Source organism: Cetorhinus maximus, chromosome 10 (genome assembly GCF_964194155.1).
Source record: "Cetorhinus maximus chromosome 10, sCetMax3.hap1.1, whole genome shotgun sequence".
NCBI classification, from domain to species: Eukaryota; Metazoa; Chordata; class Chondrichthyes; order Lamniformes; family Cetorhinidae; genus Cetorhinus; species Cetorhinus maximus.
The window spans coordinates 18,418,025-18,445,503 of NC_135888.1; the positions used below are offsets into that span (position 1 = coordinate 18,418,025).

The window sequence follows — 27,479 nt, forward strand, 5'->3', positions numbered from 1 at the left end:
GGTGTACTTGCATTTTATCTTCCTAAAGAGCCTTGCAAACTGGATAAATGTACCATCAATGAAGACGATCCAGAGTAAGATTAACATGGAGGTCCATGGTCATCAATAACTTCCTTAGGGCATAGCATCTGAAGAGAGAGATACTTGCCGGAACAGTGAAGGTTTACTAGGTTGATCCCTGGGACGACAGTGTTGTCCTATGATGGGAAGTTGGGTCGGGTCTATATTCTCTGCAGTTTAGAAAAAATGGGAGGTGATCTCTCTAAACAGACAAGATTCTGAAGAGACTTGACAGAGTAGACACAGAGAGGTTGTTTCCCCCATGGCTGATGAATCTAGAACACGGATGCAGTCTCAGGTTAAGGGGCTGATCATTTAGGACTGAGACGCAGAGAAATTTTTTCTGTGTGTTGTGAATCTTTGGAATTCTCTGCCCCCTCGAGAGTTGAGTGCTCCATTCTTGAATACATTTAAGGCTGGGATAGACAGATTTTTGGTCTCAGGGAAACGAGGGATATGGGGAATGGGTAGGGAAGTGGAGTTGAAGCAAAAGATCAGCATTATCATATTGACTGGCTCGATGGGACGTGCTCCTGCTCCTATTTCTTATGTTCTTATTACATTTACATCAAGAAGGGGAAAGAAAGCTGTGAATGTTAGGTCTCAGATCTGCCGAAGTTTCATTTAGTGGCGGTGGAATGGTCTCAAGTCCTGTTCCTATGATGCTTCAAATCTTGAAGTAAAGACAGAAGGAGGTTGGAAAAGAGCTCAGTGTGTCCGGCAACATCTGTCGGTTGAGTTAACCTTTTCAGGTCCGTGACCCTTTGTCAGAACTGTAAGGGATGAACTTGGTCAACAAGTATAGAGCCAGGAAAAAATGGGTGGGTGAGGAGCAGGCTAAGAACAGAAGAGAGATGCTGTAATTCTAAGTAAATTAAACAGTAACCTGACCCAGTTGTTAAGATAGAGCTTATTCAGCCCAACATTTTATGTCAAGACCATTTTTATCTTTTCAGTATGTGTCCGTCACCTGCTCCCTCTGCCAAGCTTCAGGGAAGATAAGTGTCTCTGTTGTTACTGCCTCTGCTATTCGTGGTCATTGTGAGAGGACAGGCACAGACACGATGGGTCAAATGGCCGCCTTCTATGTCATTTTTTAAAATGATTTCTGTGAAGAGGTTACACAAACTAGCGATGTAGACTATATCCAGAGTGTTCCTTTTTGGGCACAAGATAGTTACTATAGGATGGAATACCGTATTATACCACAAAGGAGTGCTTTCCCCCACCAAACCCGTCATCTGACCTCTCGAGGGAGGCCTTGACCTTCCCTCTGCTGATTGTGGCCTCTCCCTTGTCCTCTGCTGTGAGTGCTGACTCCACACTCCAAGGTCTGTGTTTTGGGGGGATGGGGTGTTGGTTGGGTGGGTCTTTTGGGGGGACAGGGTATTTGGGTGGGTGTTTTGGGCTGATGTGGTGTTATGTGGAGGGGGAATTGGGTAGGTGTTTGGGGGATGAGCAGTGGGTGTTTTTGGTGGGGAGGGGGGTGTTTTGGGATGAGAGATTTTGGATGTGTGTAGGTCCATTTCTTGCGTTCACAGCTTAAACAAAATAACCTTTTGCACATTTCCTGTAGAACCACAGAGCCAACAGGAACTTTTATTTAATGAGCAGCTCTGCAGCAAATTAAAGTTTTTGTAGTCGTGAGTCCAGTTTTATAATAAAAAGGCCCTTTTTCTATTAGTTTTGGCACACATCTGTTACATTAAGCTCCCATTCATATATTGGAAGCCATATTGGAAAAGTATAGACCAGATACAGAACAAAGCTCCCTCTACTGGGCCTTAACACTGTGTCACGCTCTCTGCCTTGCAAGGGTGAATTCCTCCTCCTCGCGTCGTATTTCCATTTCCCACATCATTGCTACAGCGTTGCTTCTCTCTCTCTAAAATCAGATTGCCCATTCAGTGCTGAACTCTGACTAGTTTGGTGCTCTGACACGTGAATATGAAGTTATTACTAATACTGAGCAGCAGAATTTTCCCCGTGCCAATTACAGAGCTGTGCTAAAACAGCTGACGCAGCAGAAACACTAACTGTTGAGACACACAACAGAGAAGCCTTTTCCAGTGTGAAGACACTAACCCTTTTGTGCTTTACAGTGCAGAGGAGAACTGAGCTCTCAATCTCCCAGGACAGCTGTGCTGTGGGCCTTTTAACATGGGCCTCTGGGAGACTCCATCCCGAACACTCTCTACCATTTTATTCTGACGATTGACCCAATGCTTTGGGGATTGTGTTGTCTGTCAAATGGTGGCCTCTTTGTGTTTATTGATTTGAGATAAACTAAGGCTACACTCTTTCCTGAAGAAAGCAGTGATTTTCTTCTGCTGAATGCAAAGACACCTGGAGAGGACGGGTACAAGTACTGTAACTGATTCTAATTCCAGACCAAGATTGGGTCTCTCATGGCTTGTTATATCGCTGCGCTTGGCTGGCTCCTTTTTAAAGTAACAGCTCAAGTTTCAGCTACACAGTACTGGAGGCTATTGCTTAGATCATTTCCATCCATCTCTTCCCCCTGCTGTAGCACTGACCAGGAAGAACCCAGGTTCGATCCTTGATGTAGGAGCTAGTCAGAATTGGGGCTACAATCCTGTGGGCTAAGGACAGGATGGAGATGTTTCGAGCACGCCAGCTGTTTTGCGCAGAAGCAGAGGTTCAGTGAGCAGCCTGCATTTCGTTAAGTGTAGTTCTAAGCAAATTGCACAATAACCTGACCCAGTTATTGTTGGGCTGCATTAGTTCTACCTCCTTTTGCACCCAGACCATTTTTTTACCTTTTTCGGTATGTGTCAGTCGCCTGCTCCTTCCGCCAAGCTTCAAGGGAGTTTAAATGTCTCTGTTGCTACTGCCTCAGCTGCTCTTGGTCATTGTGAGAGGACTGGCATGGACACGATGGGCTGAATGGCCTACTGTGTCATAAATTGTCTACAATTTGAGGAAATTGCACAAACCAGCAATGTAGATTAAATCCAGGGTATTCCTTTTTTTAGGCATGAGATAACCGTAGTAGTAGGGTCTGGCACATAAAGGGTTAAGGTGGGACTGAGCACGGTACCGCCCACACAGTGATGTAAGAAGGCACATGACCCAGACCTAGGGTCAGTGTGGTGTTGGCCCGAGATGTTAAGACCTACAGGTGAAGATGCTGCAAATGCCTGTACCCTTTACTGTATATTTGCATTTGGTTCCAAGTAGTTAATAAAGTCTTGCTGTTAACATTCAGAACTTGTGACCTTAATGGGACCTTCACTCACTAATGGGCAGCAGAGTTTTGGCTATTAAGTTGATGAAGACTTTCAGCATGCGAATTAATTAGGTGACCAGGCGAATGGGCACATGGCCTTTTAACAATATTGACTCTCCCTACTGGACCACTGAGTGGGAAATGAAGCTGTGTTTTACAGTTCTAGGCATATTCCCATGACCCAGTTGTTCACTGTAACTCCTCTGCTTGTTTCAAGTTTTTTTTTTATGTGGTCTGCCTCCTTGAGATTTAACTGTGGGCCTCTGTACTGAGGCCAAGCTACAGGAATCCATTAACAGCCACGTTCTGTAACCAACACCATCTCAACATGTCAGGAGCTCCAGATCAAAAACCCTCGTCCTCCCAGAAATACTGAAAGACTAAGAAATCGGACGTCTTCAATGGATTCTGAACCGAAAGGAGCTCCCCAACTGAAGCTGCAGTCGCTGAGAAAATTCACCAGAAGAAGCTCCAGAGAGAAGAGCCTGGAAGCTAAAGGCAGAAGTTTTACAGCAGCGAAGACGCCACACAACCTCCCTTGGAAGCCCAGTTTCAGCACAGAGCCTGCAAGGGTGAGCTAAATCCTTGTTCACTTCCAGGCCGCAGCAAGTCCTGAGAAGCCCTTTTACTAATCCAGTCAGAAACGGGATTAGGAACCCGTCACGAATCCCGAATCCCCTGACTCCAAGCTTCAACACGTGGCCTCCGGGTTGAACAGGAAGAAAAAAAAACAAATTAAGAATTAATTTGAACTTACTCCACTCTCGGGCACCTCGCGACTGTCCGAACCCTTGAACTGTGAGCCTGCACTTCATTCAGACGTCTCGCTACTCACAAGGCTAGACCGTTGACTAAATCAAACCAGCCAACCCACGCAGCCATTGTTGAAAATTCTTCTTCCCAAAGTGCCGCCGCCATTTCATGAAGCCCGCCAAAACCAGCAAGCGCTGGAAGCCCGTTGTTCTTCAGTGAATGGTGACACCATCTTGGAAGCCTGAAAGCTCTTAAAGCTGTTCCCACACTTTAAAAATCTTCAACATGGATCACAATTCCACACTTCCAACTCCACTGGGACTTACCCAAGGCCCAGACCAGCCACAAAATTGGAGTCACGGGAGGAAAATATTTTTTAAGATCGAGCGTTGCTTCAGGTTTAAATAAAAATCAGAAGCGGAGTGAGTAAACACTTCTCTTTACTCAATAGGGCCAATTGCAGATGACATCGTTGCACATCAGGATATCAATGAGCCATCCGTCAAATTTGAGGAGGTTTTAAAATCCTTTGTTTATTTCAACTTGAGATCCAACAAAATATTGGAAAGAGCTAAATTCAATGAGAGCCTGGGAAACCTGTCGTTTCCATCATAAACCCTCTCTAGCATGGAAGAGGGGTATGAATATGGAGATTAAAAGTCTGGGCTCATCTGTGACAGAATCGTGGTGGGTGTTGCAAACAATTCACCCTTTGACCACCTACAAGCTAAAGACGATCTTGCCCTCGACAAGGCAATCCAGCTAGTTAGACTGTGTCTGAGCTACGTGAAGACAGGACAATTCTAAGGGGAGAGAATACAACATGGAGCAGAAGCCAACCCTCAGTCCAACTTATGAGGCCACAAAGACGCAGAGACAATCCAGGTCAGGGAAAGCAATTCCTGAACAGCCCAGCAGAGCGAGCGTGCCAGGGCTGTGGTGCGAAGTGCCCTCACAGGAGAGATCAGGGCCCTGTGAGTTCATCCATTGCTTCCACTGTACCAGGCAGGGACATCTTGGTAAACTGTGCAAGTCAAAACCCCAGCCCCGCACAGATAGCCCAAAGGTAATCTACAACATCGAGACCAACAACCCAGAAGACACACAGCCACGCTTCTTGGGTGAGATCAAAGATTGTGGTTCTTCATTTTGGAATGCTGACATCTGGTAAATGGTCATGTAACACATTTTAAATTAGATTCAGGTGCCAGCATCACAGTCCTGTCAGACAAGGAGCTGTAACTCAAAGGCCTCTGGCTTTGAACAACGGACGCTCCACTTTATGGAGCAGGGGTTGTCCAACTCCCAGTCATCAGCATGATCCTGGGACCACTGGGGCATGGCAGCAAACAAGTCTTTGAGCTGACATATGTCATCCGTAACCAGCCTTTCCCCCTCCTGAGCAAGGATACCTGCACAGCCCTGGATGTCCAGGCACAGGAGGATATAATGACTACCACTGTCATTAGCCAGCCAGATTGGCACGACCCTGAGTGCTCAAACACTGAAGAGTATTCAGACTTGGATTTCACCTTTGACCTCTTCTCTTTTTGCAGAGCAGGCTTGTCCATCATTCCAGGTCCCAGAAATTCCCCAGTGGTCAGACCGCCCATGAGATCACCATAGCACTTCCAGTGAACGTGGTACCAGAGAATGTTCAGCATTCTGAGAAGCCTCTACCTCCAACAACAATGAGGGTACAGCTGGTTGATACATCATCCACTGTGCACACACTGCAACTCCCAGCCAGCATGCCTCAGCCGCATGGGATGCTGCCACCGGGTAGCAGTCTAACACCATCGACAACAAAAAGCAGAGGCGAGCATACCGCTCAACCTCGTTCTCGTCACAGGAACACTCTTCCTCTGTCTCAGAAGGCTTCCAGACAGCCCACATGGAAAAAGAAGAAAAAGCAGCGCCAAGGAGATGAATATCATCTTCGTTCACCTTGCAAGAAACGATCGAGAGTAACAGCAACAGTGCATCGACACTGCAGCCGCACTGACCAGGCGTGGTTCAACGTAAAGCAATGGAAGAAAAGAATGAAAGCAAACCTGAATGCCAATCCAACCTCCAAGCCAACAGCAGGAACCAGAGCTTACCACTCTTCTGACAGAATGGCGAACGAGATGCGGAAGGGTTATAAGGCCTCCAGATCGCCTGAACCTCTAACTTCCAGGCCTTGAAGTGGGGACATGGCTTAGGGAAAATGTTGTTAGTGCTAATAATGTAATAGCAATAATATAGGAATAGCATTAAGGTTGTAGCAATAAGGTAAATGCATAAGATTTAGAACAATATAAGACTTGAAGTAAACTAAAGTTACTGTATATCCTTGGGGTAAAGATTTGGGGGAGGTGTAGAAGGGCCTGATACATACAGGGTTAATGTGGTACTTAGTATGCTACCGCCCACACAGTGATGTAAGAAGGCACATGACCTAGACCTAGTGTCAGTGTGGTGTTGGCCAGGGATGTTACGACCTAGGATGGAGATAGCTTCATACCTGCATCCTTTACTGTAATATTTGTATATAGTTACAAGTAGTTAATAAAGGCTTTCTATTAACATACAGAAGACTATGAAGACTTCTTTAACAATCACGTTCAGTAACCAATACCATCTCCACAACAGTAACTGAAAAGGAATATCATATTATACCATAGCAGTGTTTTTCCCCCACTGAACCCATTATCCAGCCCTTCAAGTGGGGGCTTTGACCCTCCCTCTGCTGATCATGGCCTCTCTCTTGCCCCCTGCTGTGATTGTTGACGACTTGGCCCTACGGTCTGTGTTTTGGGGGACAGGTTGTTGGTTGGGTGAGTTCCCTGTGTGAAGAGGAAAAAAGTTACTGTTTCAAAAGCAAAATACTGCAGATACTGGAAATCTGAAATAAAAACAGAAAATGCTGGGAATGCTCAGCAGGTCTGGGAGCATCCGTGGAGAAACAGAGTTAATGTTTCAGGTAGAGATGTGTTAACGTTAACTCTGTTTCTCTTCCCACAGATGCTGCCTGACCTGCTGACTATTTCCAGAATTTTTTTTTTAAAATCTAAAACACAGCTGTTAATTGCTACCCAAAAGCGTGTTTTGTTTTTTAACAAGAAAATCTTGGCATTTATATCACTACCTCAGCGCATCCCAAAATGCTTTGCAACCAATGAAGTAGTTTTGAAGTGTAGTCACAGTTATAATGTAGGAAATGTAGCAGCCAATTTGCACACAGCAAGCTCCCACATATAGGAACGAGGCAATGACCAGATAACAACCTATTTTAGTGCTGTTGATTTGAGGGATAAATATTGGCCAGGACATCAGGAGCACTTCCCAGTTCATATGCAGGTCATGCTATGGAGTCTTTTATGCCCATTTGTGAGTGCACATGGGGACTTCTATTTAATGCCCTATCCAAAAGGTGGCACCACTCGACAGTGTGGTACTCAGCAGTAAGTAGGAGACGGAGCTCACGTAGGTTGCAACTGGATCATCCGTGGCTGATTTCCGCACTCTTAGAGGTAGCGACTCCGAGGTGAGATGCTAATGGGAAAATTCCGACCCGCTTGTTCTGGTGGGCGTTTAGAGCACCTTGAAGAAAAGCTGGTATTCCGGCCAACACTTAGCCTGCATCGAACCCCCCCCCCGCCCCCCGCCGCCATGTTAACTAGCCACTTGCTTCAGTTCTGATGATGCAGTTTTGCTGTGTGTAAAATGGCTGCTGCGATTTCCCAGGAAAGCTTTTGACAACTACACTTCCAAATAGTTAATTGCATCTGGTGTTCGTGAGGTGCCAAGTAGATATGTTTGTTTCGGTTAGTGGATACACAAATGCTGGATGACAACAACAACTTGTATTTACATATTGCCTTTAACATAACAAAAGATCCAAAGGTGCTTCACAGGCGTGTTATTAAACAAAATATGACACCAAGTCACATTAGGGGGTATTAGGTCTGATGACCGTAAACTTGGTCAAAAAGGTAGGTTTTAAAGAGCGTCTTAAAGGAGGAAAGTGAGGTTGAGAGGTGAAGGGAGGGAATTCCAGAGCGCAGGGCCTAGGCAACTGAGGGTACAGCCACCAATGGTGGAGTGATCAAAATTGGGGATGCTCAAGAGACCACAATTAAAGGAGTACAGATAACAGAGAGGGTTGTGGGGTTGGAGGAGGTTACAGAGATAAGGATGGTTGAGGCCATGGAGGGATTTGAAAACAAGGTTGCGAATTTTAAAATTGAGGCATTGTTTGACTGGGAGCCAATGTCTGTCAGCGAGCACAGGCCCGACAGGTGAATGGGACCTAGTTGTGACCTTAATGGGACCTTCACCCACTAATGGGCAGCAGAGTTTTGGCTATTAAGTTGATGAAGACTTTCAGCATGCGAATTAATTAGGTGACCAGATGAATGGGCACATGGCCTTTTAACAATCTTGACGCTCCCTCTGGGACCACTGAGTGGGAAATGAAGCTGTGTTTTACAGTTCTAGGCATATTCCCATGACCCAGTTGTTCACTGTAACTCCTCTGCTTGTTTCAAGTTTTTTTTTGTGTGACCTGCCTCCCTGAGATTTAACTGTGGGCCTCTGTACTGAGGCCAAGCTACAGGAATCCATTAGTCAGTTTTCCTCTTCCTTGAAGCCTGTGTCAGATTCCACATCGTTGGAACTACGCGATAATAAGCTGCTGGCGTGTGCCTTCTCTTCTAAATGTTCAATGGTTCGATCAGCAGCTGAAGTCTCTGATTTCAGAGGTTGCTGACAAACCCAAGAGTGTACTGACTTCAGGGAGAGGCATGAATCACTGGACAAATTAAAATTGAATTTATATAGCGCCTTTCATGACCTCATAATGCCCAAAGCACTTTGCACCAATGAAGTGCTTTTTGAAGTGTTGTCACTGTTGTAATGTAGGAAATGCAGCAGCCAATTTGCACACAGCAAGACCCCACAAACCACAATGTGATTATGACCAGATCATTTGTGTTTTTGGGATGTTGATTGACTTGATTAATCTGATGCGCTCGTGGCTCCAATATTCTACTCTTCATAAACCTGAGCTCATCCAAAACTCTGTTGCCCGTGTCTTAACTCACACCAAGTCCCATTCCTCTATCACCCTGTGCTCGCTTACTGACATTGACTGCCCGTCAAACAGCATCTTGATTTTAAAATTCTTTACCTTGGTTTTAATTCCTTCCCTAGTCTTGCCCCTCCCTATCTCTGTAATCTCCTCCAAGTTGACAACCCACAGATATCGGCACTCCTCTAATTCTGACCTCTCGAGCATTCCTGATTTTAATCGCTCCACCATTGGTATCATGCCTTCAGTTGCCTAGGCCCTAGGCTCTGGAGTACCCTTCCAAGAACACAAGGATTTGAAGCAGGAGTAGACCAAATGGCCTGTCAAGCCTGCTCTGCCATTCAGTATGATAATGGCTGATCTTGGACTTCTTACACCTCTCTTCCTCGCTAACTTACACTTTCCTCCTTTTAGGACTCTCCATAAAAACTACCTTGCCAAACAAGCTTTTGATCTGATCTGATATCTCCTTATATGGCTCGGCATTGTACTTTATTTTATATTGCTCCTGTGAAGCACCTTGCGAGGTTTTATTATATTAAAAGGCGATATACAAATCTAAGTTAACTTGAGGGATTAATATTGGCCAGGAGACGGGGAATAACTCCCATTGGGGCATTAAGAAATTTTCCCTGCACAATTTTGTTGTCTTGAAGGTGTTGATTCCTGCTGCTGTGCAGTTCCCATCATCTCAACAAGCTCCAGAAGTATGTATGTTTATGTTGTGATTTTTATTTTTAAAACCTCTCTCCCTCCCTCTGTGCCTGTGCTTAATCCCCCTCCTCGTGCCAGTAAGGCTGAGAAGAGGAAGTCCATGATTAGAGGAGTGGGAGTGTGAAACTGTCCTGGCGCACACATGCCCTTTTTTCCCCCTCATGGAGGCATCTTTAACACCCACTCCCCCACCACAACGCTGTTTTGCTTCTGGACCTCTGTCTGTTGCTATGGGAACATTTATATCAAATGTTCTTCATCCTATACGATGGTGTAGGATTTGATGTACCTTTTAACAAGTTAACTCTGAGCTGTGATTCAGTAGATTTGGAAGGCTAGCCTGCAAGCTTGGAACGAAAGCAACAATGACTTTCCACCTCCTCAGATAGATCAGGGGCCTTCTAAGGTGTAGGATTAAAGAAGGCCCGGATTGATGAAAAGGCTGCAATTGGGTTTGGATATCGCTGCAAACCATGAGAATTCATCTGTCGAAAAGGAATGTTCACAGCATACTCGGACTCCACGTCACTCAACAGGTTAATTAGAACAGGAACAGTTCCTGTTTTGTTGGTCCCATTGCACAATGGACACCATTACCTTCTGACTATTTGCTCATGATTTTTTTGGAGCTGCACTATCAAATGAAAACCATACCAATTTTAAGATCAGCTTGAATGAAGAAATCCCTTCAGCCCATTTTCTATCTCATTCTTCTGACTGCCGCCGACAGAACCTGCTTGTTTCTTAAGAGTGGTCAGTGCTGGGTCTACTTTGTGTGTGTGTGTGTGTGTGTGTGTGTGAGAGAGTGAATTCAACATGGGTATAGAGAGTTATCTTGAAATTTGCTGATGACACAAAAAGGGGATCTGGCCAACAGCAGTGTGGTAAGCAATGGCAGGAAGGCATGGATTAGTGGAATAGGCAAAGGAGCAGTAGGTGCAATTTAACAACAACTTGCATTTATATGGCACCCCTGACATAACATTTCCCAAGGTGCTCCACAAGAACAATTTCCGGCCCAAATAAAATGACAAAGGAAATATTTGCATTTATATAGAATCTTTCCTGACCAAGGGACGTCCCAGAACACTTTACAACCAATGAAATGCTTTTGAAATGTAGCCACTTTTGGAATTGGGGAATGCGGCAGCCAATTTGTGCACAGCAAACTCCCACAAACAGCAATGTGATAATGACCAGATGATCTGTTTTGTCTGAACAATACTTTTGGAATTGACAGAGGAATGGTGCAAGGGAGCAAAGGTTGCAACCTACAAGTGGCAAAATTAGGACAAGCTGCCACATGGGAGGGTGTCTAACAACTCGTAACTGCTCACAAGGAAGGGTGAGTGAGACCAGGAGCAAGCAGAGCTGAGGGCACAGATAGACACATGGCAGCATGATATCGTTGCTATAACAGAAACCTTGGCTTGAGGAGGGGCAATAATGGCAGCTCAACACCCCCTGGATATCAAGTTTTTGGGCAGGGTAGGAAGGGGGATAAAAATGGTGGGGGTGTAGCATTATTGCTTAAAGAATCAATTACAGCTGTGAGGAGGGATGATACATTAAATGAAGCGTCAAGTAAGGCCATATGGGTTGAGCTCAGAAGGGGCAGTCACACTGCTAGGCGTGTACTTTAGACCGCCAAATAGTGGAAGGGAGTCAGAAGAGCCAACATGTAGACGGATTTGAGTCCAAAAACAATAGGGCAGTAATTGTTGAGGACTTCAACTATCCTAATATCAATTAAGATATGAACATTGGGAAGGGCACAGAGGGCACAAAATTCTTGAACTGCATTCAAGAGAACTATTTCAGTCAGCATGTAACAAACCCAATGAGAGGGGGTGCAATTCTAGATTTGGTTTTAGGAAATGAAGCTGGGCAAGTGGATGAAGTAGCAGTGGGGGAACCATTTTGGCGATAGTGACCATCATACAGTTAGATTTAGCATCATTATGGAAAAGGACAAAGATAGAACAGGAATAAAAGTTCTAAATTGGGGGAAGACTAATTTTACAAAGCTGAGAGGTGAGCTGGCGAAAGTGGACTGGATACAGCTATTAAAAGGAAAAACTGTGTAAAATCAGTGGGAAACATTCAAAGGCAAGATTCTACTGGCACAGTGCAGACATGTCCCCATGAAGAATAAGGGCGCTACTGCCAAATCTAGAGCCCCCTGGTTATTCAGAAGCATACAGGCCAAGATAAAGCAGAAAAAGAAAGCTTCTGACAGTCACAAAAGACTTAATATTGTAGAAAGCCTAGAGGAGTATAGAAAGTACAGGGGTGAAGTAAAAATGGAAATTAGGAAAGCAAAGGGAGGATACGAAAAATGTTGGCAGGTAAAATCAAAGAAAATCCTAAGATGTTTTGCTAAGAGCATAACTAAGGAAAGGGTAGGGCCTATCAGAGATGTACATGGTAGCTTGTGGGTTGATGCAGAAGATGTGGGCAGGGTTCTCAATGAGTACTTTGTCTCTGTCTTCACTAAGGAGAGGGATGAAGCAGACATTCTAGTTAAAGAGGAGGAGTGTGAAATAAGAGATACAATAAGCAGAGTGAGAGAGGAAATACTGGAGGGACTGACATCCTTGAAGTTGGATAAATCATCAGGGCCAGGTGGATTGTATCCCAGGCTGTTGAAGGAAGCCAGGGAAGAAATAATGGATGCTCTTGAGGATCATTTTCTAATCCTCACTAGATACAGGCGAGGTCTCAGAGGATTGGAGGTCTGCAAATTGTACCATTATTTAAAAAGGGTGCAAGGGATAGGCCAGAAAATTATAGGCCGGTCAGCCTAACTTCAGTGGTGGGCAAATTATTGGAAACAATTCTGTGAGACAGGATGAACTGTCACTTCAAAAGGGGTGGAGTGATCAGGGATAGTCAGCATGGTTTTGTTAGGGGAAGATCATGTCTTACTTCCTCAAAAAAAATCCTATTAAGTTAGTAACAAGGAGGATTGATGAGGGTAGTGTAGTGGATGTTGTCTACATGGATTTCAGTAGGACATTTGATAAGGCCCCACATGGCAGACTGGTAGGAAAGTGAGATCTCATGGGATACAGGGGAAGGCGACAGGTTGGATCCAAAATTGGCTCAGTGACGGGAAACACAGGGTAATGGTCGATGGATGTTTTTTGCGAATGGAAAATGGTTTCCATGCGGTGTTCCACAGGGCTCAGTGTTGGGGACCTTTCTGTTTCTTGTATACGTTAATGACACAAAAATTGGCCGTGTAGTTGATAGTGAAGAGGATAGCTGTCGACTCCACAATGATATCGATGGTTTGGTTGAGTGGGCGGAGAAGTGGCAAATGGAATTCAATCCGGAAAAGTGTGAGGCAGTGCATTTGGGGAGGGCAAACAAAACAAGGGAATAATCAATAAACAGGAAGTTATTGAGAGGGGTTGAGGAAGTGAGAGACCTTGGATTGCATGTCCACAGGTCCCTGAAGGTGGCAGGACAGGTGGACAAGGTGATCAAGAAAGCATATGGAATGCTTTCCTTTACTGGGCGAGGTATTGAATGCAAAAGCAAGGATATAATGCTGGAATTGTATAAAATGCTAGTTAGGCCACAACTCAAGCTTTGTGGTACAGTTCTGGTCACCACATTACAGGAAGGACATAATTGCTGTGGAGAGAGTGCAGAGGAGATTTACAAGAATGGTGTCAGGGTTTGAAAATTGCAGCTATGAGGAAAGATTGGATAGGCTGGGGTTGTTTTCCTTAGAATAGAGGAGGCTAAGGGGTGACCTAATTGAGGTGTACAAAATTGAGGGGCCTAGATAGAGCAGACAGGAAAGACCTGTTTCCCCTCGCTGAGAGGTCAATTACCAGGTGGTATAGATTTAAGGTGATTGGTAGAAGGATTAGGGGGACATGAGGAAAACCTTTTTCACCCAGAGGGTGGTGGGCATCTGGAGTTCATTGCCTGAGTTGGTGGCTGAGGCTGAAACGCTCAACTCATTTAAAAGGTACCTGGATCTGCATCTGAAGTGCTGACACCTGCAAGGCTATGGACAAGGTCCTGGAAAGTGAGATTAAAATGAGCGGCTAGTTTCTTTCTTTCTCTTTTTGGCTGGCGCAGACACGATGGGCTGAATGGCCTCTTTCTGCACCGTAACTTTTCTATGGTTCTATGGTTTTGTGGGTTGAGAGATAAATATTGGCCAGGACACCAGGGAGAATTCCCCTGCTCTTCTTTGGAATAATACCCTGGGATCTTTAACCTCTACACGTGAGGTTCCTTGGTTTAACATCTCATCTGAAAGACTCTACTATTAACAGTGCAGTACCCCGTCAGTATTGCATTGGAGTGCCCACCTAGATTTTTGTGCTCAAGTCCTGGAGCAAGGCTTGAACCCATAGTCTTTCGGATGAGTCGTGAAACTTGGGCCTCATTTCTCCACTTGGGTGGGAATGTAAAAGATCCCTGGGGAGTTACCCAAGGTGCCCTGGGCAATTTTTATTCCTCAATCGGCATCAAAAAAAATCACCTGGTCATTGTAACATTGTGGGAGCTTGCTGTGCACAAATTGGCTGCAACATTTCCTACGATACGGCAGTGACTGCACTTCAAAAGTATTTAATTGGCTGTAAAGCGCAATCCTTTTTTCAGTATGTCTGCTGTATTTCTGTATGTTTGCATCTGAGCTATCGCCTTTTCTCTCTTTGAAGCTGAAGAGCAGCAGTTTATCTACTCGTTTCACATGACTCATCTTTCTGAATGGAATCAGTCCCATTCAGTTCTTTGTTTGGTTGGAGGTCACAGCCATGAAGATGTAGGGCTTCTTTAAAAAATTCTTTCACGGGGAGTGGGTGTCACTGACAAGGCCAGCATTTATTGCTCTTGAGAAGGTGGTGGTGAGTTGCCTTCTCAAATACAGGCGAGTGGCTTGCTAGGTTAATTCAGTGTGGTTAAGGGTCAGCCACATTGCTGTGGGAGTCACACGTAGGCCAGATCAGTTAAGGTTGACAGATTTTGTTCCCTAAACAATGGCAGTGAGGCAGATGGGTTTTTACAACAATTTGATAGTTTTCTGGCCATCATTACTGAGACTAGCTTTTTATTCCAGATTTATTTAATTAACTGAATTTAAATTCCTGCAGCTGCTACAGTGGGATTTGAACTCGTGTCTCCAGATCATTGGTCCAAACCTCTGGATTACTAGTCCAGTAATACGATCCCTATGCTCCCGTTCTCATACAATGACTGGAATTTTCCACTTCTGTATCCTCCAACCCACTATTTTCCACCCATCCACACTAACGTGTAGGAAAGTGAGCAGGGATGTGGAAAATTCAGATCGATAACTCATCAGTGACTGAGCTGTGAGTCAGTTATGAACAGGAGCCAAGAGAAAGATATATAATTCCAGGATAAATTCCAGAAATTGAGAATGTGTAGAATTCTCCATCCAAATGGGGGCATTGCTTCATTTGCAATTTTTTTTTTTGCCCAAGTGGACATGTTACCCTCTCCGGTCATTTCACTGACTCTTGCTTTTCTTCCATTTGTGACTTCCACAAGGCCAAGAAGCCTGACTCCCATTACCATAGCAACACATGCTACACCTACAGATGTGGAAGGGCTGGTTCACTCTTATTTTGAGTCTTTGTACCTGACCTTGTGCAATAAGTAGCACAGGGCTGAGTCTTTCTAATTCTTGTGTTTAATATTCCGCTTACCAACAGTGTAGAAACTGCTTTCTTGTACTTATGCTGGTACTTGGATTCAAGGGGCTGGATCTTTAGTGGTTGGTGGGGGCGGATTCCCATCCCACAGCTGTGGGCAACTTTATTTTTGAAAATTTTGACAAAATTTCCGATCTTGATGCTGCCACATCCCACCCCCCACCCTCTCCCTTACCTGCATTGATAGGCTGCCACTCCCTGTGCTGGAGGGCCTCCTACTGGCTCTCCAGTTTCAGGAGCCTGCCCGCCATCTTGAATTGAATGGCGAGTGTGCCGTCTTGCCATTAATTGGCCATTCTTATTTTAAACACAGTGTGAGGCTGGAACCCAAAAGTTCTCCTGTTGAAAATCCAGCCCTTGCTGTACAACTCTTCTTATAATTCGCTGCCTATTCACTGAGGAAAGGAGGAATCTCCTTTCCTTAACATAGGTTTATTCACAAAACCCAGAGAGCACAGGCACAGACTCCCTTTTCCTTCACCCCGCACAGGTGAAAACCGGTTCTTGTATATACTTAAGAATAATGCCCCAACCTTTCCCCAATTAGTTACATGCTGTTACAGGAACATGTAATTCTTTGCAACATTAACGCTCTTGCAGTGCAAATGCACTGACTTGTGTTCTATTTTTGACATGTAGGAGTTGCATTATGGATATGTGCCATTTGGACCAAGGTTCATACCAGTGTTTATGCTCCACAAAAGTTCCCTTGCACCCTCATTCATATCCAATCAGCATATCCTTCTTTTCCTTTCATGCTCAAGTGTTTACTTAGCTTTTCCTTAAATGCACCAAATGCTATTCGCCTTAACCATTCCTTGTGATGGTGAATGTTGCATTCGAACACTGTCTCTGGGTAGAGAAGCTTCTCCTGAATTCCCTATTTGATTTATTAGTGGTCGCCTTTTATTTATGGCCCCTAGTTTGGAATCCCCCTCAAGTGGAAGTATTTTCTCTGTCATCAAACCCCTTCATAATCTTAAAGACCTGTATCGGGTCGCCTCTCAGCCATGTCTTTTCTACAGAAAAGACCCCCAACTTGTGCAGTCTCTCTTTCTAAGCAATAAAATGATGCATAATTATTTATTACCTGGTTGTATGATGTGGGTATTAACTATAAGACTTGAAGGCTCAACTAATTTAGATAGTGTAGAGCTAACCCATGTTGACCCACGTGGATTCCAGGCCAGACACCAGTAGCAGCACTGCAGTTGTCCCCAGCATCCTGTCTGAGAGTGGACACTTAGCCAGTGGAACATTAAATGGAATCCTTGCTAGAGAGTGTGCAGACCCATGAGAAGTGGGCATTGGAAAAGGTAGCGGAGGTGTGTTGTGACTTCGCTGGAATGGAGTCAACGTTGGGTGGGGTTGGGGAATGAAAAATCAGTGGGAAGACTTCGGAGAATACCGCAGTTCTCCTGGCTGTGATTTTTTTTCTGCCTCTCCAGCTTAGTTCACTTATTTCTTTTGTTTTTAATCTGTAGAATATGCAGAGTTTTTACATTGCAAAGGGAAGAAGTTCACAGACTTCGATGAAGTGCGGCAGGAAATTGAGCAGGAGACGGACAGGGTGACTGGCAGCAACAAGGGGATCTCATCCATTCCAATCAACCTGCGAGTCTATTCACCAAATGGTAAGTGTAGCCATACAGAGGGGGAGACCTCCTGCTGCGCAAATTGTGATGCCGTGAGATTAGGAGGTTATTCTGGAAAAGTAAAGTCTGTTTCCAGAACTCAGTGATGCTTAAACAGAGCCCGGTTATCACACAATCTGTCACGTTTTAATGGCTCCCTCATGGTTCAGTTGCTAAGTGCAACAAGCACAAGGAAGAGTGGATGTGGGATTAATTGGATAGCTGATAGCAAGGAGTGGGCACAATGGGCTGAATGGTCTCCTTCTCCACTATTATCTTTGGTGATAATCTAATGGATCATCTGTAATATTACTTTTAAAAAATTTGTTCTTGAGATGTGGGCATTGCTGGCAAAGTCAGCAGTTATTGCCCACCTCTAATTGCCCTTGAGAAGGTGGTGGTAAGCTGCTGCCTTGAACTGCTGCAGTCCATGTGGTGCAGGTACACCTGCAGTGCTGTTAGGGAGAGAGTTCCAGGATTTTGACCCAAAGACAGGGAAGGAACGGCGATATATTTCCAAGTCAGGATGGTGAGTGACTTGGAGGGGAACTTGCAGGTGGTGGGTGTTCCCATGTGTCTGCTGCCCTTGCCCTTCTAGGTGGTAGAGGTGGTAGATTGGAAGATGCTGTCTAAGGAGGCTTGGCAAGTTGTTATAGTGCGTCTTGTAGGTGGTGCACACGGCTGCCATGGTGTACTGGTGCTGGAGGGTGTGAATGTTTAAGGTGGTGGATGGGATACCACTCAAGTGGGTTGCTTTGTCCTGGATGGTGTTGAGCTTCTTGAGTGTTGTTGGAGTTGTTGGTCTCAACACACTCCTGACTTGTGCCTTGTAGATAGTGGACAGGCTTTGGGGAATCAGGAGGTGAGTTCCTCGCCACAGAATTCCCAGTTTGTGATCTGCTCTTGTAGCCACAGTATTTATATGGCTGGTCCAGTTCAGTTTCTGGTCAATGGTAACCCCCAGGATGTTGATAGTGGGGGATTCAGCGATGGTAATGCCATTAAATGTCAAGGGGAGATGGTTAGATTCTCTCTTGGAGGTGGTCATTTCCTGGCACTTGTTTGGCATGAACGTTACTTGCCACTTATCAGCTCAAGCCTGAATGTTGTCTAGGCCTTGCTGTATTACATTGCTTATAATAATTAGGTTGATGCACTTGACGATTCTGCTATAAAGACAGGAATCTGATTCCGTATTACGCCCCATGTAGTTTTCAGTTGTTAAGGTTTTGTGTGTAAATGTGGATGATCCCGGAGGTCACTAATTGCAGTGACAGCCTGAGGTCATTTAGAGGTGAATTGTCTTTTAGAGACATCCTGAGGTCAGCTGGAAGATGTTTCTGTGAAGTTTTGAAATTACTGGCTCTTTTTTGCATGTGTGACAAAATGTGATGCAAGGGCTGTAAGGGCCTCCACGCAAAAATTGGACAGAATTTATTTATCCACTGTGACATGCAGAATGGATTTTTAATTCCTTCAATCACTTTTAATCAAATTTCATGGACTGAATTTTGTCAGTTAGTGGGAAGTGTCCACTGCTGAGACCAAAAGTGGGAGCCAACCATGAGCTGATGGGCACTGAGGAGTGGGGGTGACATTTTACCAGTGGCAGCCAACTAACAGGCCACCGATTGGACAGCTGTCCAATTGGGGATGGTGGCACAAGGCCACCCAGGGAGGCCCCTGTGATCAGGGGTGGGGGCTGGTGGCACTGTAGACGAGGAGGGTGGGGGAAGTGAGGCCATTGCGGCTGGGGCCCTTCTGTGGGCCATGGATTGGCCATAAATGAGCTTCCCCAACACCTCCCTCCGCAAATCTGGAACCCACTAGGAGGTTGCCAAGGTTTACCTGGTGATCTCCACATGGCGGCTGTTAGTATCTAATAGGTTCTGTTGATAGATATTAAATACCTAGTAGCCTGAGGTAATAAGGTTAACGGGTGTTGGCTATTGAATAGTTAATTATACTCGGATGTGTGTATGAAGAAGAGTCTGCCAGCACTGACGGAGATTGTGTTAGAGTGGAGAAGTAAGCTCTATTGTCTCTACCAAAGCAACCTCGTCTGTGTCCTCTTCACAACCAGGCTTGGGATTTCCTCTATCAGTGGTGAGCCCTCCAAGAACAAAATGCTGGTGGGAGTGGGAAGAGGCTCTTACTTGGCAATTCATTGTCTCAGCTGGCTGCCGGTAGGCAATGCTGCAGAGGTTCCTGCCTGTGGTAAGTAGCCATAGCAGTGGGATGACTTTGGGCTCCTCTCCCAGTGCCTTCCCCGGCAAAATTACTTCTGGCATCACAGCCAATCGCCGCAGGACTGGAAAATTCAGTCTCGTGTCCAAGTGGGAAAATTGCAGATAGTTAAACATAGTCTTAAATTTAAATGGTGCTGTCTTGTCCAATATCCTTTCTCTTGCTCTCAATGAGCTATGTTATTGCCAAGTTTGTAAACTTTCAACTCACTGTTTGATTTGAATGTTGTCATAATGTCAAGACACTATAAAGATGTAAGTTCACTAAGTTGTCTGTTCTCTCTTCAGTCCTTAACTTGACCTTGATTGACCTCCCTGGAATGACCAAGGTGGCAGTAGGTGACCAACCTCAGGACATCGAGTTCCAGATCAGAGACATGCTCATGCAATTCGTCACCAAGGAGAACTGTCTGGTCTTAGCAGTATCCCCTGCCAACTCGGACCTGGCTAACTCCGATGCCCTGAAGATAGCCAAAGAGGTTGACCCTCAAGGTACTGTGCTATCCTTTAGGCACAAACCCATGCTGTTCCGAAATCAATTTGGCAAAGTGTGTTGCCGGTGTGATATCAGAAACCCAAATCAGTGGTGAAAACTGGAATCTATTGGCACAGCTCCATCGTCATTCTTTAGACCTGGACACAATTCTAGCACTTGACACAGGGCTGATGGCTACTGCCCATATTTTGGGACATGATTCGCAGCATGTTTTTGGGCACAGCATTAGCCCATTCATTCTTTTGACATTGCTCCAGTCTGTGTTTTAAGTTGCTTGCAATCCAGTGGTGGCTTTACTTCACCACTTTTGAGGGTATTCCATTTCGCGCTTCTGGAATTCTGTAATCTTGCTGATAAATCCAGTTAGTGTTCCTCATTTTGCCAGTCCAGCACCTGGACTCCAAGGGTTAAATTACGAGACATCACACAAGCTAGAGTTGTATTCCCTGGAATTTTAAATGGTAGGGAATGATTTGGTCAAATTTTACAAGATATTAAGGGGAACAGTTATGGTAGATAGAGAGAAACCATTTCCATTGGTTGGGGTGTCTTGAACTGGGGAAAGAATAGTCTAAAAATTAGAGCCAAATCTTTCTGGGGTGAAGTTAAGAAACACTTCTACACACAAAAGGTGGTCAAAATTTGAAACATTCTCCTGCAAACAGTAATTGATGGATTTTTATCAAAGGTATTAAGGAATTTAGAGAAAAGATGGGTATATAGAATTAGGTCACAGATCAGCCATGATCCCACTGAATGGCAGAATAGGTTTGAGGGGCTGAATGGCCGCCTCCTGTTCCTATGGATTTTAAGATTTGCCTCCAGCCTTTGTTTTTGGACATGGTAGACGGTTTGATTTTTGGAATAGCTTCAGTTTGTGACTTTTTTCTTTTGCAAAACATCCCTTGGCTCTCTGCATTTATTTAATCCAGATTTTGGGACTGAGGAAGGAATTCATAACGTGAGAGAGCTGGAGACAGATGGTGTAATGAACATCACACCCAACACGCCTGAGCTGTTTCATCAGCATGTTCTGCAGTTCAGCTCATTCCATTCACTAATTGCAATTTAGTAATTCAATAATTTTCTTTTCTTAAATTGCATTCAGTAAATATAAAATAAGTTTTTCATCTAATGATTAATTGAGGCCACCATCATCATGCCTACATTGACAACGTGGTAATCTTTGCTTCACGTGGGGATGTAGTCAAGTGGCTCCAATGTTGCTCTTAAGCAGATTGAGACCCATTTCTGCTGTTTAGTTTGCTGGATTATCTTTGTAAGGCACCTTGTGTTACTTGCTTTCCTGGCCTAAAGAGTAGGCCCGAAGCCTCTACAGGCGCAACTTCATAACCTGGCCACTAGGAGGTGGACAAGAGTAGCTAAAGGGTGACTGGGCCTCTGATAATTTCTCTCCTCCTTCCCTCCACACCTGGGCCCATGAGTTTCCCCTTCCCCGTGTTGGAGATAAGGAACTTTGCGTGTGATGAGAGGGTGAGTAGAGTTTCAGGAGGAGATGAAGGACTAGGCCGCATTGTAGGAACTCCAACTTTATGGGGCCCAGTCCTGCAGCTCCTCCTGAAGGGCACCAGTGTTTTTTGACTGAAAAGTGTTCTTTCTACTGCAGGCCTGCGTACAATTGGGGTCATCACTAAACTGGACCTAATGGACGAAGGAACAGATGCTCGCGACATCTTGGAAAACAAACTGTTACCCCTTAGACGAGGTAAACGCCACAAGAGATTTTTGTTTTCAAACCTCCCCCAATATTTGTGTTCTGGTGTGAGTATTTGTGGAAAAGGATTAAATCTAAGTTATAGTATAAATGTTTCCTGTTTGCCTGTCTTGATGCCACTATATTTCTCTGTGATTTCTCTTCTCTGCTGTTTCTCATCTCCTCTTTCTAACCCTCATATTGGTCTCTGTCTCTGATTGTCTCTCTCTCTCGCACTCGCTCTCTGTCTCATGTAGTCTAAATGAAAAATTGTTGACTGTAATCTATCCGTACCGGGCATGATTTTCCTGGTCCGAATTGACCCATCTGAAATGTGGCTCTGATTCTAGTCCCTACCTCTGTCAGATGCTGCAGCATCTTCACGCCTCGGCTAACTGTGAATTGTTTGTTGCAACGTGTGAGCCATCTTGCTGGAGGTAGACACCGATTCAATTGCCCCTGATTAAAAGCAATTTACGATCCGATTTCCAGTTGCTGGCTTGTCACAAACAAATGCATGGTGTTGGAGAGTTTATACTCCGAGGGCTGTGGGGAATGGAATCGTGTCAGAGATGGCTCGGCGCTACCCACTGCAGTGAAAGCAAAGGCTAGAATTAGTCAGCAGGGTCTGCTGGTGTTTAGCATCGAGACATGCCTCGGGGGCATTGCACTTGTTTGAGCGCGGCAATCCCAAGTATTGCCCTTGCTTCAGGTCTTTCTTCCGGAATGCTCCGATGTGCCACATCCTTGGATTCATGGACTGTGTCTGCGTGCTCAGAACTCCTTCACATGGCGGCCTTTTAAATGTGGCACGTGGAGATGTTGCAAGGTTCCAGTGCCCTGTGGGAACTGGCTGAAATACAAACACTGGAGGAGGATCAGAACTGAATCCCATTGCTGGTCAAATGCCATGGCCAGTCAGACTGGGAATGAGGTTGACTGAAACATCAGCATTGATCCTACATTGAAAGACAACCCTTGTAAGGTGGTGCAGTGCTGTGGCACCATTATAACAATATGGTGTGTCCTGACCTATTATAAAATACATTTGGATTGTGACTCTTCCTCATCCCCGCCCCTCAGACACTGGGTTATTAATTTCCATGATGCTGCAAAGCAAAAGCCATGGACCCCCTGTAGAGCAAGGAAATATCAGAGAATGAGCCATCCTTCATCTGTTCTCATGCCCCTTAAGGGGGTTCATTTGCTGAAATTCACTCAGTGGGCCATCTCTCCCCTGGCCATGATTCAGGAAGACCAAGAGATCTTGTTCTGGTATCTTCATACTCTTCCCTTGAAGGGCAGTACTGGAAGGATTCACAGGCTGATCAACACTTTAACAGGTCACGATGTAAACACTCCTTCCACAGCCATCTTCATATCAGTCAACAGGGTGGTTAGTCCTATATGGCAGGAGGGCTGTTATGAGGGTGGGGGTTGAAGGACCCACCAGACACACACATCCCCCAGGTTGTCAACCCAGAACTGGGAGTCAGAGTTCTGGTTCCCAGGATGGTCTGGAGCAGGGTTTGGACCTTGGATCTTTCAGCTTTGAGGTGGGAAGTCTACCACTGAGTCACAGGTTCACTCCATGAAAGGAAGGTTGTGGAAAATAGCCACAAGTTTCATATGGAATGCGTGCAATAGAAGACTTGCCTGGCTTTGACTCCCTGCCTTCTATTTTTGTTAAGGTTACATTGGTGTCGTGAACAGAAGTCAGAAGGACATTGACGGGAGAAAGGACATCCAGGCAGCCCTGGCTGCTGAGAGAAAATTCTTCCTTTCACACCCAGCGTACCGGCACATGGCCGATCGCATGGGGACACCTTACCTCCAGAAGGTCCTCAACCAGGTAATGCCAACTTCACCGCCTTGACAATTGGCAAGCTGCCAGCTGTTGGTCTGAAATAAAAATAAAGTGCTGGAAATACTCAGCAGGTTAGAGTCATAGAGGTCTACAGCACAGAAAAAGACCCTTCGGCCCATTGAGTCTGCGCCATTCAAACAAGTACCTAACTATTCTAATCCCATTTTCCAGCCTTGTATGCCATGGCATCGCAAGTGCACATCCAAATACTACTTAAATGTTATGAGGGTTTCTGCCTCTACCACCCTTTCAGGCAGTGAGTTCCAGATTCCCACCACCCACTGGGTGAAAAAATTCTTCCTCACATCCCCTCTAAACCTCTTGCCCCTTACCTTAAATCTATGCCACCTGGTTATTGATCCCTCCACCAAGGGGAAAAGTTCCTTCCTGTCTACCTTATCTATGCCCCTCATAATTTTATACACCTCAATCATGTCCTCCCTCAATCTCCTTTGCACCAGGGAAAATAACCCCAGTCTATCCAAAACAAAAACAGAATTACCTGGAAAAACTCAGCAGGTCTGGCAGCATCGGTGGAGAAGAAATCAGTCAACGTTTCGAGTCTTCATGACCCTTCGGCAGAACTGAAGCATAGTTAGGAGAAAGATGAAATATAAGCTGGTTTAAGGTGGGGGGGCGGGGGGAGAGAGAGAAGTTGAGGGTGTGGTGATTGTGGAGATAAGCAAGCAGTGATAGGAGCAGATAATCAAAAGATGTTACAGACAAAAGGATCAAAGAGGTGTTGAAGGTGGTGATATTGTCTAAGAAAGGTGCTAATTAAGAATGGAAGACAGGGCACTCAAGGTACAGCTCTAGTGGGGGTGGGGTGGAAAGACTAACAAAGTTTTAGTTTTAGATTTAAAAATAATGGAAATAGGTGGGAAAAGAAGAATCTATATAAATTATTGGACAAAAAAAGGGAGGGGGGAGAAACGGGGTAGGGGATGGGGGTGGGGGGGGTGGGGGGGTGGAGTTTAAGATCTAAAGTTGTTGAATTCAATATTCAGCCCGGAAGGCTGTAAAGTGCCTAGTCGGAAGATGAGGTGCTGTTCCTCCAGTTTGCGTTGGGCTTCACTGGAACAATGCAGCAAGCCAAGGACAGACATGTGGGCAAGAGAACAGGGTGGAGTGTTAAAATGGCAAGCGACAGGGAGGTTTGGGTCATTCTTGCGGACAGACCGCAGGTGTTCTGCAAAGCGGTCGCCCAGTTTGCGTTTGGTCTCTCCAATGTAGAGGAGACCCAGTCTATCCAATCTCTCCTCATAGCTAAAACTCTCCAGCCCAGGCAACATCCTGGTAAATCTCCTCTGCACTCTCTCTAGTGCAATCACATCCTTCCTATGATGCAGATTCCAGAACTGCACACAATACTCTAGCTGTGGCCTAACCAGCGTTTTATACAGTTCTAGCATAACCTCCCTGCTCTTATATTCTATGCCTTGGCTAAAAGAGGCAAGTATCCCATCTGCCTTCTTAACCACCTTATCTGTCTGTCCTGCTACCTTCAGGGATCTATGGACATGCAGACCAAGGTCCCTCTGCTCCTCGGTACTTCCCAGAGTCCTACCATTCATCGTGTATTCCCGTGCCTTGTTTGTCCTGCCCAAATGCATCACCTCGCACTTATCCAGATTAAATTCCATTTGCCACTGATCAGCCCATCTGACCAGCCCATCTATATCCTCCTGTAATCTAAGGCTTTCCTCCTCACTATTTACCACCCCACCAATTTTTGTGTCATCTGCGAACTTACTGATCAACCCTCCTACATTCAAGTCTAAATCGTTTAGATATACCACAAATAGCAAGGGACCCAACACCGATCCCTGTGGAACCCCACTGTTCACAGCCATCCAGTCACAAAAACACCCCTCGACCATCACCCTCTGCTTCCTGCCACTCAGCCAATTCTGGATACAATTTGCCAAATTGCCTTGGATCCCATGGGCTCTTACCTTCGTTATCAGTCTCCCATGCGAGACCTTATCAAAAGCCTTGCTGAAGGCCAAGTAGACTACGTCAAATGCATTGCCCTCATCTACACACCTGGTCACCTCTTCGAAAAATTCAATCAAATTGGTCAGACATGACCTCCCCTTAACAGAACCATGCTGACTGTCCTTGATTAATCCCTGCCTCTCCAAGTGTAGATTAATTCTGTCCCTCAGAATTGCTTCCAATAGTTTCCCCACCACTGAGGTTGGACTGACTGGCCTGTAGTTCCCAGGTTTATCCCTTCCTCCCTTCTTGAATAATGGTACCACATTGGCTGTCCTCCAGGTTATGGCAGCATCTGCGGCCAGAGAAACAGAGTTAACATTTCAGGCCTGTGAACTTTCAGCAGAAAAGCTAGAGATGTAATAGGTTTTTACCAAGGGGTGAGTGGGGCAAGGACAAAAGGAAGGTCTCGGATAGGGCAGATCGAATGATAGAGTTGGTCTTCCAGGGCCAAAGGGAATGGTGATGGAACAAGAAAAGAAACAAAAGATGTGCCTAGAGCAGGTGTGCTACTGACTGAAATGAAAAAAGCTGAAGACATGTGGTAAAACCTCCAGGAGCATATACAACCAGAGCTGGCAATGCTGGGGAGTGTAGAACCTAATTTTGAATTAGGTTTGATAATAATAGATCAATTTTCAGCTCCGTATCACAGAGATGGGCGGAACGAGGATTTGTGCCATCGGTAATTTACCTACCTCGAGTGGTGGTAACCGATGAAGGGAAGTTAATGGCCTATTAAGGCCCATTGTCAGAAACCAACTGGAATTTTGCAGTTGGCCTCCGGGCTCCCGAGGCATCGGGGCCTAGGCCAGCAGCCTGGAGGCATCCCTTCAGCGCAGCAGGGGATTGCGGCCCAGTCAGCTTTTGTGGCCGTCCCCGCTTTCCTGGCCACAGCTGCAGCCAGGAGGAGCTCCCCCACCGTCCCCCTCCATGATGGTGGCCTGGCTGCTGAGGGCATTTTAAAAAAAATTTGAAGCTGCTTTTAAAATGGACGGAGAGATCTTTTAATTGGGCAGCGAGCCCGCCCTCAGGCCACTAGTTGGCCAATTTGGGGAAAATCGGAGCCGGGAGACTCTTTAGCGCACAGTGTGGGGTTGTGACCTTCTTTTGGCCTCTCCTCAAAGGTCAACGCCTTGCCCAGTGTGTCAGACAGGAGTGCCAGAGGCCTTAGCACAAATGTAGGCGTTTCCTCGACACTGGTTGCACTCCTCACTCCCTTTGTCATTCTCCCCTTTGACAGCAATTGACGAACCATATCCGGGACACGCTGCCTGCCCTCCGAAACAAGCTACAAAGCCAGCTGCTGTCCATTGAGAAAGAGGTGGAAGAATACAAGAACTTTCGACCTGATGATCCATCCAGGAAAACCAAAGCCTTGCTACAGTAAGTACTGTTCAAATGATGCATTACTGCCAACAGAAGAGAGTCACCATTGAAGATTTTTTTTAAATGTCCTTTTTCTATGAATCATGTTCAAATCTTGCTTCCTGGGATGAGGGGATTGTCCTGTGAGGAGAGACTGAGTAGACCAGGCCATCATCCCCTGGAGTTTAGAAGAATGGGAGGTGATTGCATTAAAATGTATAAAATTTGCAAGGGGATTGATGGGATAGAGGGTAGGAGGATATTTCCTGTGGCTGGTGCATTTGGGACACGGGGTCACAGTATCAGAATAAGGGGTCAGCCATTAAGGACTGAGCTGAAGAGAAATATCTTCACTCAGATGGTTGGAATTCCAGAGGGCTGTGGATGCTCAATTGTTCAGTATATTCAAGACCGAGGTCGATAAACGTTTTTGTTATTAAGGGATCTGGGTATAGCGAGGGAAGAGGGAGTTGAGGTAGAAGATCAGCAATGAACTTATTGAATGGTGCAGCAGACTTGAAGGGCCAAATGGCCTCCTATTTCTTTCTATGTTCTGGATCATAGTCTCGCCAATCCCTATCTCTAACCTTTTCAAGCCCT

At 45.4% G+C, this 27,479-nt stretch overlaps 1 protein-coding gene across 4 annotated transcripts in view; it reads left to right on the plus strand.

Moving 5' to 3' along the window:
- Positions 1-27,479, plus strand: part of dnm1b (dynamin 1b) — a 250,550-nt gene that overhangs the window by 65,122 nt on the left and 157,949 nt on the right. For all 4 annotated transcript variants that reach the window (XM_078550078.1, XM_078550074.1, XM_078550075.1 and 1 more), the window contains exons 3-7: positions 17,041-17,190; positions 19,725-19,928; positions 21,560-21,658; positions 23,338-23,498; positions 26,755-26,897. In XM_078550078.1, coding sequence (XP_078406204.1) covers positions 17,041-17,190; positions 19,725-19,928; positions 21,560-21,658; positions 23,338-23,498; positions 26,755-26,897 — 757 coding nt within the window. The remainder of the gene's footprint in view (positions 1-17,040; positions 17,191-19,724; positions 19,929-21,559; positions 21,659-23,337; positions 23,499-26,754; positions 26,898-27,479) is intronic.